At 33.7% G+C, this 13,177-nt stretch overlaps 1 protein-coding gene across 1 annotated transcript; it reads right to left on the reverse strand.

Moving 5' to 3' along the window:
* Positions 1–311: 311 nt before the first annotated feature.
* On the reverse strand, positions 312–12,750 carry me31B (ATP-dependent RNA helicase me31b). The gene is made up of 8 exons (XM_088267934.1): positions 12,639–12,750; positions 11,908–12,153; positions 8,351–8,429; positions 7,107–7,485; positions 4,999–5,149; positions 4,676–4,871; positions 4,292–4,592; positions 312–4,208 (listed from the first exon to the last, which is right to left on the reverse strand). Exons 2-8 carry the CDS (start codon positions 11,970–11,972, stop codon positions 4,045–4,047), a joined length of 1,335 nt encoding a protein of 444 aa, XP_088124060.1. The 5' UTR covers positions 11,973–12,153; positions 12,639–12,750; the 3' UTR covers positions 312–4,044.
* Between the last annotated feature and the right edge of the window lie 427 nt (positions 12,751–13,177).

Consider the following 13,177-nt stretch of genomic DNA (forward strand, 5'->3'; position numbering starts at 1 on the left):
TAAAACGTATAAGAGAAACAAGTGAATAAGCCATTTTCCTTAATTATTCACTTTCTGTACATATATAGATAAGCAAGGATATGTGACTGAGGAAAGGCCTTTCGTATGAATTGTAAAATACCTGTTATATCCTTTGACTGTACTTTAAGTATATTGACAATAACTTAGCTAACCCTCAAGTTGGGAGCAACTTACGTCACCTAGTGCAGGATTCATTCAGCTAAGGACATACCAAAAGACGTCACTCCGGCATCCTCAGCTGCAAAGGGTCAACAACACAAATTTCTACAAGTAAGAATAAAACAAGGGAGTGATCGTGAAGAGTAAATGATTTATTAAGTTGACTTCACAGATTGAGATCTAATTGTACAAATATTGGTCCAAAATCGGCCGCCATCACCAATGTCTAATTGTAACCGAGAGGTTAAATCAAATATCACAGTGTACCATTTGCCAATAGAACAATACGGAAATATAATGGTAAAAATTAATAAAACTTGGATAAAATATACACGAGCTGTTAACATTGATAAACACCAATTTTAAATACCCTATTAAAAGGTTACTTCTTTGATATATATGTAGTGCTAATTAACAACAGTTGAAGCGAGGACTAGAACAATATTGCAAACACCATTTTGTTTATCCTTTCATATTAATTCAAATATTGGACACAGAATGTTTTTTGTAGCCAATGTTATTGAATTTTACAAATTACATATTACAAAACTTCATTCTTATATTTGCTATTAAAATAGGACTCGCAACATTGTTCCAGTCGAAATTTCCGTTATCAATTCATACCTGAGCTTATTTCCATGAATATAAATATAATCAGTTTACAACAGTTCCACATCATCGTAAGTTTAATTGTTTCAGTCAAACTTCTTAAAATACATGTTTAAAGTGAAAATTATCTAGAAAAGTAACGCAAGTACAATAATTAATATCAATTTCCATTCAGATAAAATAATAATTTGTAATTAACCAAAGCGTGTTAACATTTTCAGTGTAAAAATACTTGGATATTTGAAATTTGGACTAAATGGTTGACCAAAAAATTAAACTATTAAATATGTATATCAGAATCTCCCCGACTTGAAATATGAAAATCTTTCATTATTTGAGAAATAATATCGTGTAGGTGCAAAAAATAATATCTGTAAAAAAACAAACATTTAAGAGAGACGAATAGTGATTTTCTTTGTTTTTGGTGCCGGGTTCTTTGGGTGTAAACACAAAATAGCTAGAAATTATACTGTTTACTTCAGAAACAGTATTTTTTTAAGTCACTAATTTATCTCTCCTTGACATTTGACAATATGGATTTAGAAATGTTTACTTCAGATATATACTCCGGTAGATTTTTTTGAAATCTACGATTAAAACCAGTTTACTTTGGGATATGGTTTTATGAACCTGTCACCTCGGGCACTGTATGACCATGACTAAAACTATCGGTCACATCAACCAGTTACTCTAAATATATTAAATGTGAGTCGCAAACTCGGAAATGTGGCCACTGGCTGGTTGTCGTAGTTATCTGATGCACAAGGTACCCGAGAGCCTAACTGCCACAAGATAAGTGGTTCCGGTAATTGTATTAATTTATATGATGCTGTATATAATCAGGTTGAATAACATTTTCACATTAAACATATTCTACGTTGTACCGTTGTAAGGTGATAATATTTAATTATATATAATTTACTTTTCTAATCAGTTCCGAGGTTCGTAGATATTAATGATTGCTTGTGATGCACGATTGCTAGTGAAGCTTAAAACCAGATATTCAAATAAAAATACTTAAATATAGTCAGTCTGATGACATTTTATGACTATCGCAGGATGTACACATATTTAAGTATATTTTGTATAAACCTATGTAATATTTTTTTGTTTCTTTACCAAATTCTTAAGTATATGTTGTAGCGTAAAGCTTGACTTATTTAGTACTTCCATTTTTATTATATTGTTATAAACGCTCGAGTCTTTCTGTATTGTGAAATTACAAAAAGATCTCCAATCTCTAATAAGGGAACAAGCGTTGCGGCGCCAATACCATAGTACAGGAAATTACAAAACACAACCCAAAAACTTTGGCTAAGATACTAAAATATGAATATACAAGTCTTTAATAATGTGCGAACTTTACAAAAATCTCATGTAGAATCACAAGCAATCCAAGAACCCGCTAAATACATAACAAATTGCAGACATTCAAATATTTCATCAAGGTGTAAATAATTTTTTTTCCAATATTACAAAGAAGTCTCAATCTTATCAAAATATTGATGTATACTTTATCAGTTTTGCTGGAAGTTTACTTAGTAAATAATAAAATAAAATGTAAAATTTCAGTACATCAGTAAAACTACGTTTTGTTTATTCATAAATTAATCAAATAAACGAAAACATTTATACTTTAGATAGAATTCTTAAAAATTGGTAATACATCTGTCGATCCGTTATTTAAAAAGTTATAACAAATACTCTTCACTAAAATCCAGATTTTTTTAACCCCAATATGCCTTCTCAATTATTCCCATAAAATCACAGGTTAAACCCATCTATACCCCGGGAATATCTTTACTTTTTTTTTATTTTTAAATCCATCGAGAAAGCCCCCAACTGAATTTTTTATATTTGGTGACTAAAAAAGAACATTGAAACGGCCAAAAATTTGGCTATACATGCAAAGCCAAAATCTCACATTTCCACAAATCACTCAGGTACCAAAACTTTAGTACAAAATGACTTCATTGGCTAGCACGCTTCACCCGCAAGACTCACTCTCTTGAATGCTCTCTCAGAGTGAGAAACCTTGGGATGGGATGGATACATTTTGGGCTAAGTCACTGATGTCCACTTGTATCCTTTTTAGATTATGTGTATGACACGAAAGAACATCAATGAAGATGGTAAAATAATATCCCACGGATTACAGCCCGACTATTCGCGAGGGATATTGGTTATTGGATCTCATTCCACCTGACTCTAGTCAGATGAGCACATGTTTAAAAGATATTCTTCACAGGTGGAAAGTGAATATTTAATTAAATAGGTGGAATAATAATAGGAGGGGAAGTGGAAAAAAAAGGAAAAATTGTCTCATTGGAATCCCAATAAATCACATTTTTAAAATGAAATCTTTAAATCGACTGATATTTTCTTATAAAGAAAGTTCCAGTTCGCGATTTGTCGCTAAAATTTTCATACGAATATCCCCGTGTCTATGATATCACGTTCGATAAAAATAATAATATATTTACATACTTTTTTTTTAGCTAAATTGTAGATCTGAAAAATAACTGATTTATATCATGGACATGATAAAATCACAACTTGAAGTAGATTTTCGAGCTCATTCGGCATTTACGTTACTCAATTATCTAGATATATCTTATATTAAAGTATAGAAATCACATAGTTGAATTTTACACCGTGTAAAAGAAATATGGGAAAAATATCTGAGTCACAATTCCAGGGGAGATCCAATACCAAGTTGAGACCCGAGAATTGTAGCCAAATAAATAATAAAACAAAGACAAAAAGACTAGTGTAAAATTCAACCATCATATTACCATAGAAGTTGTTATAAAAATAAATTTACAAATCTAGAGGACTTTTCAACACCGGAGCGAAATATTCACCAGAAGCCCGAGCCATTTTAGTATGGGCCGATCATTTATACTGTACAAAAGTCAACTAAATCAATTTCCACCGCTATCTTTCCATAATTATTAGGGAATATTTCCAAAATGCAACATCTTTTTAGACAAATTATACGACCCAAATGGCTCCGGTAACTGGCTCAGATACGCGTTTCGCTTTTCTCGTGTTTAGAGTTTTTTTTTGTTTGTTTCGTATATACAAACTCACTTAAATAAAAAAATCACCAACACTTTTATCAAATATGCAACAATGACTGTTTCTTTGTTTCACGATAACTTTCTGCAGCGTTCTCTTGTAACCGAGACACTGGCACAATAGTTAATAACAAAATCCTAGTTCCGCGGGCGTATTTACAGGGAGCGGCGCGCTCTACTTGCTGATGTTCCCGTCCTCCAGGGAGTGGTCGTCCAGGCGCGCCACGTACAGGGAGGGATCTATCACTTTGGGAATGGGCTTGATCTCCGTGCCGAGCTCCTGCTCGATCCGGTGCAGGGCGAACCTGTCCTCGTACGTGATCAGGTTGATGGCGATACCTGCAACACACCACTGCCGGTGAGCGACCACGAGACAACACGAGACAATCCACCGCGGAAACTCACCCAGCTCGTCTACTCACCCAGGTGCCCGAACCTGCCGGACCTGCCGATCCTGTGCAAGTACGTCTCCGCCATCTTGGGGAAGTCGAAGTTGATCACCACGTTCACGGCCTGCACGTCGATACCTCGAGTGAAGAGATCGGAGCACACGAGGTTGCGACACAGCCCGGAGCGGAAGTCGTGGAAGACCCTGTTGCGATGCCCTTGCGCCATCTTGGCGTGGATGTAATAACAGCAGTAACCCAGCTCCGTTATCTTCTTGGCGAGTAGTTCCACCCGTTGAGTCGAATTGCAGAATATGATCGACTGGTTAATTTGCAACTGAAAACAAGATTCTTATGAATACAGAGTCCTACAAAGTCCCGATGAGGATGTATAGATGATGTCGCCAATAAGATAATTACCTTCGAGAAAAGGGTGTTGAGACAGTGAACTTTCTGTCTCTCCTGGACGAAGGCGTAGTATTGCGTAACGCCCTTCAGAGTTAGTTCTTCCATTAGATTAATCTCATACGGATCTTTCAGGTGTTTCTCCATAAACTGCTTTACACTGAGCGGGAAGGTGGCAGAAAACAACAAGATTTGCCTTTCTCGAGGTAACCTACGGTGCAATCATTCCGTTTAATATTTGGAAACACGGCGAAGCGGTATTCGGTAAATAAGTTTATATCACCGTATCAGGGTGGAGCTATAATAAAGCAACAATAAGGCACGAATGTATAGCAAACCTGGATATAACCATCGCCAACATCCCCTTAAAGTCTTGAGATAACAGCTTATCTGCCTCATCCAGAACTAGCATTCGGCACTGGTCGGTTTTTGCAACTTGCTTATCCATTAAATCCAAAATTCTCCCGGGAGTCGCAATGATCACATGTACTGCAAACATAAAAATGTTACATTTATAAATAATCTCCCCTAATCAGTATTTACAGATTGAAACTGTATGAAATAAAATATAATTTAACTCCCCCATTAACCAACTCATATTCAGATCTCCCTATAACTATTATTTTTATAGAATACACAGTTTTATTGAAACAAACACTAAATTGTTTTAAACCCAAATAGAGCAAATATTGGGTCTGGGAAAAAATAATGGCATTTTTTTTAGTAAAATTCAACCGGTTTTCTCATAGTGTGAAATTGGATTTATTTAAACCAAATATGCTCCACTATCATGGACAATGATTTGCTATTCGGGTAAATAAGAACTTAAAATAATAAAGTAAATCGAGTGGATTTGTAGACCAAGGAGCTAAAATCGCAAAGAATTTTAGAAGGAAGAAGTAAGACCTAATTAATGAAAGCAAAATCTATCAGAATTTTTTTTGGGTGCTGGTCATCATCATTGATACAAATTGCAAGAAAAAAATCTACTTGGCCAGCAGAATTCGTAAAATACCAAGGGTGTGAATTTCAGAACAAAATAACTTTTATCTGGAGCAAAAGGCAACGTTTCACGGTAGCAAAATTTACCAGCAACCTTCTTTTCAGCTCTTTGTTGCACAATGTGTAAGTGAACCAATGATTCAGTGAGTTGTCTACACTTGTCACTCCTCGTTCCTCTTCCTTGATTCCAAGACAGATCCATCATTCAACTAATTCAATGGACCTTACCCACCTCCATTTTATCACTCTTTAATTTATTTAACTTCACTAGATTATCCCTCCTGTTCTCAACACAGATTTTAATAAAAACTCATTGAATTAAAAGAAACAAAAATCCAGTAAATGATCTATAAACCTTGTACATAATAAGCAAGGTAGATAATAAATGTAATTCCCATCTACAAATATATGTATTTCACTTAAGCTCTTATTAAATTATCACTCTGGACTGTTACCTGAAGCATAGTACTGATCACATTCCCTACAAGGAATTGACCAAAAAGATAACACTGTCGATGCGATGGAGGAATATATGCACCATCACCATTGGGTGTGGAAAAGAATTTCCAAACAAAAGAAGAATTTCGATAAATGGTATAAGAAATAAAATTTCCTTGTTATAACAAATTTCATATCAAGCAAAAATCAAATAATAAGATGAGGCAAAGTATACAATCCCATAGTTCTTAAATAATAAAAAAGAATTTCATAAAATTGTAAATCAAATAGAAAATAATACATTCAAGTAATGTTTGTAATGATGACAAAATATCTACAACACAACTAGAGATTAAAACAAATTAATAAACTGTAAAAGTGAGTTGGTGTAGATAATTTTCTGAGCAAGGATTGATATGAGGAAGAAAGATGGTATTTTTAGCATCAAACAAAGATAAAGAAATGTAATAACAAAAGGCTGAGTCACATATGAGTGTGGCCATGATTGCTAATGGTGCTTGCAGAGCAATGAACTCAAATTTAAAAATGCTAAATTTGATCCTGCTATTTGAGATTCAATTACACTGTTGGAGCACTTACTCCTTTAACCAGTGAAACTGTTTCTCTTATATAGAGTAACTGTTAAATTTCAGTTAAAAAAATTGTAATAAAAACGCTAACTGCAAGATGACGATGTAAATTTTAACGTCTAAGTACTGACATGGGGCCACACAGGACTTACATTCGGGTAATTCTTATTCTTTTTACCAGTATCCGCACCCAATGGTGCATACGACACTGTGTTTTATCCAAGGTTTTTATTTTTCTCGATTGTTAATTACATCGCAGATTCCCAATATTTTTTAGTCTGAGCCCCCAGCCAAAATTTATCAACAACAGGGAGAAGAAAAATGACAAAATATCTCCTCATAGGGAAACAATAAAAAAATATTGGCCACTTCCAAGCCCATACACCCGTCTCCTATTGAAAATGAGAACAACGCACCATTTTGGTAGATGCGCATAATATCATCCCTCAGGTCGGTGCCTCCGGTGGTGACCATGACGCGGATGTCGGTGTGCTTGGCGAGCTCGATGCAGATCTGCGAGGTCTGCAGGGCCAGCTCGCGCGTGGGCACTATGACCAGGGCCTGGATGTAGTCCTTCTTGGGGTCCACCTGCTCCAGCACGGGGATGCAGTAGGCGCCGGTCTTGCCGGTGCCGTTCTTGGCCCGGGCCAGCACGTCCTTCCCGCTCAGCGCTATGGGAATGGAGGCCTCCTGAATGGGCGACGGCTTCTCCCAGCCCTTCTCGAATATGCCCATCAGCAGCTCGCGCTTCAGGCAGAACTCTTCAAATTCATTGCCCCTCGTGTCTGTGACATCCTGTTTAAACCATATATTGTTAGCAGAATTATTCCCAGTAATATACTATACGTTTGCTTAAACACTTTTTTTAAAAGAAATAACCCGCAAAGTGTCTATTTTAGAAGCTTGTCTGCAGGTAGGATAGTAAGTATAGGGAAGGTAATTGTAAAAAATACATCACAAACATCCAGACCAATTGAAAACAAATTTTCTTGAATTCATTTTGCAATTGGCGGGAATCGAACCCACGACGCCAGTTTCGTAGTTGAACGTCTACCCGACCATGCCTTATTTATTGTTTCGCCATTCACTTTGTGGTAAGACAAGATTAAATTATATCTAAAATCTCATTTTTTTACCACTTGAGTATTATATTGTTGCGACTAGTTTCGGAAGCTACAGATGCTTCCTTCCATCTACGGGTTTAAATACAAACTTTATATTTAAACCCGTAGGTGGAAACATCTGTAGCTTTCGAAACTAATTGTAACAATATAGTACTCAGGTGGTAAAAATAACAATTGTTTAATTTTTAATTTAACAAATATTTTATTGGATTTATCAACAAGGAAATATTTTATTTTTTTAGTCCATCGCTCATAAAAAAGGGGTAAACGGAAATTCGTAAGCTGAATCAATAAAAGAACATCAGATGGAACAGGGTTAGGTGTTCATGAACAAGATTCACCCAAAATTAAGATCCAGTTACTTACTAGTACATGGGAATGGATCAAAAGATCCAGTCTTTCAAACCCATGTCTAATGCGCATATTTAAGTAATGACACTTATAATCTCCCTTGGCAAAACAATCTACTTTGGGAATTTGTCATCTGCGGTTCGAAAATAAAAGCCTAACTTTAAATAATGTTGAAATTTACTTACAGATGTCTTCACTCGCGAATCCTTAGGAGGGATTTTCAGTTTCGCTTTCCATCCTATGTCTTCATTTTTGTCCAAATCCCTAGGTTAAAAATATATGGTCTTATTAACTAAAATATATTATTTGTTTGCATGGTTAAAGTCCACATACTTATAAAGAATGAGTAAAATAAAATGATTGTGTAAATAAATTACTTTTGATTACAATAATAACAAAGTGTGTTTTGAACAGAAAAATTAGTATAAAAGTCTGCTGATAACCAAGACCAGATACTGTAAAAACAATTATAGGCGATAAACGCGGAATGAAATGGGTGATTACAAACACAATTTACTTACAATATATGTATACTAATAAATAGGGTGAATCAATGATTTTCAGAATTCAAAATTACCATTGGTATAATATTATTTACCAGATTACATTTTCTTTTGAAATTTATGATATTTTCTTACTTTTCAAGGCCTTTTTTACTACTTTTCAGGAGGCGAGTTAGAAGCGCTCTAAGAAATTTCAGAAGGAAATTTAAATATATTGTAAACAACTGATTTCCCTTAAAATATAATTATTTTATATACCAGAAAAACTTGTATTCAGAAATACTGGCAAAATAAATATCATGTAATACGCCTCCTTGTACTTTCATGCATAAGTGCATATCATAATTATTAAGTAAATTTAAATAATGGCTTTGCACTCAAGTTTCTTGCAGTGGAGTTTATAGTAAGCATCAAATGACAATTATACTACACTCATAAATATCAAGTGACAAGAGCCCAGTCCCAAACACATAATGGAACATGACCCATAGCCTAAGAGTATTTGTGTTAACCCTTTGGACGCGTAAATCGACTAAAGTAGCCCAATTTTTTTCTCCTTTAGATGCATATATCGACTGTAGTCCATGACTTTTACAAGCCATGGACTAAAGTAAACAAATAAAAGGAATTTTATAGAATACTTAATTTTTTTTGTAAAATTTTAATTTTTCAAATGAACTTTTATTTCTTGCTTAACGCGTTCAAAGGGTTAACCTTTCAGGAAGTATGGATGTAAATGAATGTCGAACATTCCTTGAAGGAGTATCGATGTTTACGAACATCGAAGTCTATCTATCAGTTGGTATGATGTTATTTATATAGTAATGACATCTGTGGATATTTGTATTTAACTTTGTCATAAAATAAAACCTAGAAATGGTAAGTTTTATTTTTTATTTAAATTAATTTTACATAATTTCTATCTTTATAATACAATGATTTTATTTTAAAAATACATTTTCAGTGTAAAAAAACCCACTCCCCAGAGAAAGTCGGACATAAATTATTGTACTCCTGGAAAGGTTAAACATTGTTTCAGTGAGGGTATTCGGATATTCATGATTCCATGCAAATATGAAGAGCTACAGCAGACAGTACTATAAGAGGCAATGAATCACCATTCACGTTTAGATATTTAACCAAGATATTTCACTTTGGCTGAGGAAATGCAAATTTAAAGGCAAAACTGGTTATAATTTACAAATTATTGAAGAGATTAAAATTTTACAGTATAAATAAAGGATGTTGTGACCGAATAAATAAAATGTAGGATGGTATATAAATAAATGAAAATAATGAAATTCAATATGCCCGTAATACTTTCATAATTTCGGAAACGAGACAATCCGTACATCAAAAAAAGGCAAACTAAATATCCAATGAACTCATATATTTTATCAATGGCAATGATCATCTCTGTTTGGCAGATTGATTTGGCAAAATTGACTTATGGGGAATTGCATCATACTTTATTGATTTTTTTCCATATTCTACTCACTAATAATATACGTATATATAAAATTGGATTTAAAGAAATGTATATTAAAGTGAAATCAGATTTCAAAAACGTTATATTAACAACAAAAAACACACAAATCATTATTTTTCTTCAGGTTACCAGTTTTTTCATGCAAAAAGTATCAAAAAGCGTGAAGAGCAAAATGGTAGATTTTTTATACTAAGATGTTAATGAAATTTTATATACGGTTACCGTATATTTTAAAGATATAATTTTATAAATATGTTATTCATGTTATGTATGTGTAGTATGGTAGTTTATGGTAAAAGTCAGTTTAAAATTAGTGTTTCATACCATTTAAGACAATAAATTAGCATATAAGTTCATAAGATCCTAACATAACAATTCATGTTATGATAGAGATTAGTTGCCATTGTATTCCCCAATCAGACATATAGTGATCCTATTCTCTATTTCTGACCCTTTGGTGTATAGAGCATCATGATAGATCGTCACAATAAGTGGAGCTCGGTTGTCAAATACAAGGAGCCATGTCTTGTGCTACAAATTCTTAAATATAGGAGAATATAAATATTTAACAGGACATATATGACGCAACTTAAGAACCTTAAAGTGAAGGAAATCACTTATATATAGGATAGGAAATGGAGGAAGAATAGAAGGTAGGAAAGGGGGAATAGCGGCAAAGGATAGGACACTAACGGTTGCATACTAGAACTAACTCGCATAAAAGGATAATGCTAGAAGTTCCAATTCATACAAATGGATCTTCTTTATATCAAAATATACATCGGAAACAATTTTACAACTGCAAATGAGGTAATAGTCGAATTGGATCTATTTTAGAAGAAACTGTAAGAATTTTATGGTTTTTGAAAAACGTCGCATAACAAAACGTACTAATTATTTTACGCACCGCTTTGCCCACTGCTTAATAATTTGTTTAATAAATTAACTTTTTTTTTAAATTATATTTACAGTATTCCCATTTTATTCTTATTATTTTAAAATACTATGTTGTGAATAAAATATGGCTGACTAACTATTACATCCACTGCTTAGTCAAGCCAGAAAAAAAAAATTATGCGGTAAATAAAAAATAAACATTTATATAAAAGCTACCTTAGTATTCTTAAAACATGTTTTTTGTCTGTATTTATTAGTAAATACCCATCAACTTTACTTAAAACATATTTCTGCACTCAACATCAAGTTAAAAATTACTCAAAGGCCCAAAAAACTACAATTATTTAAATACATGCAGAAGTTGCATGAAGAAATGGATCAAATACAAATTACTGCACATGACTTATTCACTTGTACACCAGCAAAATACGAATGCCGAAAACGATATCCATGTTAATTATACCAACTTTCTAAATTCTGTACTTGATTAAAATAGCCAATACGAATTGAAAAACAAACATTTGTCCAGGAATAAGATTACTTTATTATTTTTATTTTCTAGCGATATTCTTGGATTTAGGAAAGGAATATATTTGATGTCGGATGCCGAAAGTAATGGATTTCAGGATGTAAGGCTATATTGAAAACACAATGGAGATGGAACTATAGGTAAGAAAAGGGAGAATAGCAATGATGGCAAGGGTACTCGGGGTTGAACTTTCGCACTCGTACTAGCATGAGTAACTTATACACTGCTAGTGTATGAGGGTAATGTTTTATTATGATAGCATCGGGATATGTAGCAGAAATTCTAAATCATCCAATCAATATAAAACATTTGTATTATTCTTACCCTTTATGTTGATTCCCCACATTGTTGAGAATGTGATTGGTAGAGTTTAATCTGTCTGTTATCATTTTAACAGATTGTAATTGATTAGATTATAGAAATAAAGTCACTTCTTGTACACAAAACGTTTGTAGCTTTATTCACTCTATATAATGTTTATATTCCGCTGAACTTTGTATTAAATCACTGCGTACAGATATATAGTTTTTCACTGATAAATTCACACTGCACACAAATACTGGTACATAACTGTAAGAAAAGAAAAACAAAAATAGATTACATACATAAATATTCATAAAGCGGATGAAGGTTCAGTGTCACCCGATAATATGCGAAAATAAACAACATATTGCGAAGGAAAATTATATATAGAAAGACACCAAAGTTAAATAGGGTAGTTTACGTGTTAAACCGTTACCAAATTACAACAGAATCAAGTAATACAATGTACAAAAATAGATCGTCAACACTGAGAAACGAATACATCAAGAATATTCCTTTCTGAAACTTATATTTTTTTTGTTCGTATAAAAGTTACAAAGGTTTATTTAAGCAGTCAGCTAACGCGGATGTCTCCGGATTTCGAAAATGAAATTTACATCGCAAAGCTGGAAATAAAAATGGCGGCTCAAGAGTAAAATTTGACTCTTACCGACAATGACTAAGAGAAAAGATAATAACACAAAATACTACTCCAACAGACGTAAAATAGACCGGGGGCAATCAAAACATACCATTACTTATAACATGGAGCTTTCTTCCGAATTAATAGAACGATATTGTCCCGAAGCCGACAGCAATCGCAGAGAAACGGTGCGCAAAAGACAGCTGCAATTTTTTATGACCAACAAAATCCGCCTGGCGGTAGAAATCCAAAACATTTTCGCAGTGATACCATACTTCCAAATATCAAAACTTAAGGCCAACGCATACATTTAGTTTCCGAATACGGTTTTTCAATTCGGTCTCCGCATTTAGAGCCGTTACAGCAGTCTAAACCGATATGGATGGATAAATTGCTGTTGCTGCAGCTTACATTAATTTTTCGAATTGCCAAACCTACTTGCACATATAGGTTGAATCATCACTTTAATATTATATCTCTTCAATGTTTTTCGCTAATACTTTGAGGCACATTTTATAAACTTTATAAAAAGAAAACAACTTTGTTTTTACCACTTCTTTATTGGTACATTTTTTCTCCAACCGGTTCGACAAGAACCTTGTCATCATTAGGGTTTATCATGTACATCCCACACACTCTTCACGCGCT

The sequence above is a fragment of the Brachycentrus maculatus genome, unplaced genomic scaffold (genome assembly GCF_059751285.1).
Source record: "Brachycentrus maculatus isolate JH-2025_06_01 unplaced genomic scaffold, ASM5975128v1 h1tg000309l, whole genome shotgun sequence".
NCBI classification, from domain to species: domain Eukaryota; kingdom Metazoa; phylum Arthropoda; class Insecta; order Trichoptera; family Brachycentridae; genus Brachycentrus; species Brachycentrus maculatus.

Excerpts from the sequence above, each read along its gene's own strand:
- me31B (XM_088267934.1), bottom strand. The coding sequence starts at position 11,972 with ATGATAACAGACAGATTAAACTCTACCAATCACATTCTCAACAATGTG. Across the intron at positions 8,430-11,907 it reads GTGGGGAATCAACATAAAGG|GGATTTGGACAAAAATGAAG; the intron begins GTAAGAATAATA and ends TTTTTAACCTAG. Across the intron at positions 4,872-4,998 it reads TTGGCGATGGTTATATCCAG|GTTACCTCGAGAAAGGCAAA; the intron begins GTTTGCTATACA and ends ATTGCACCGTAG.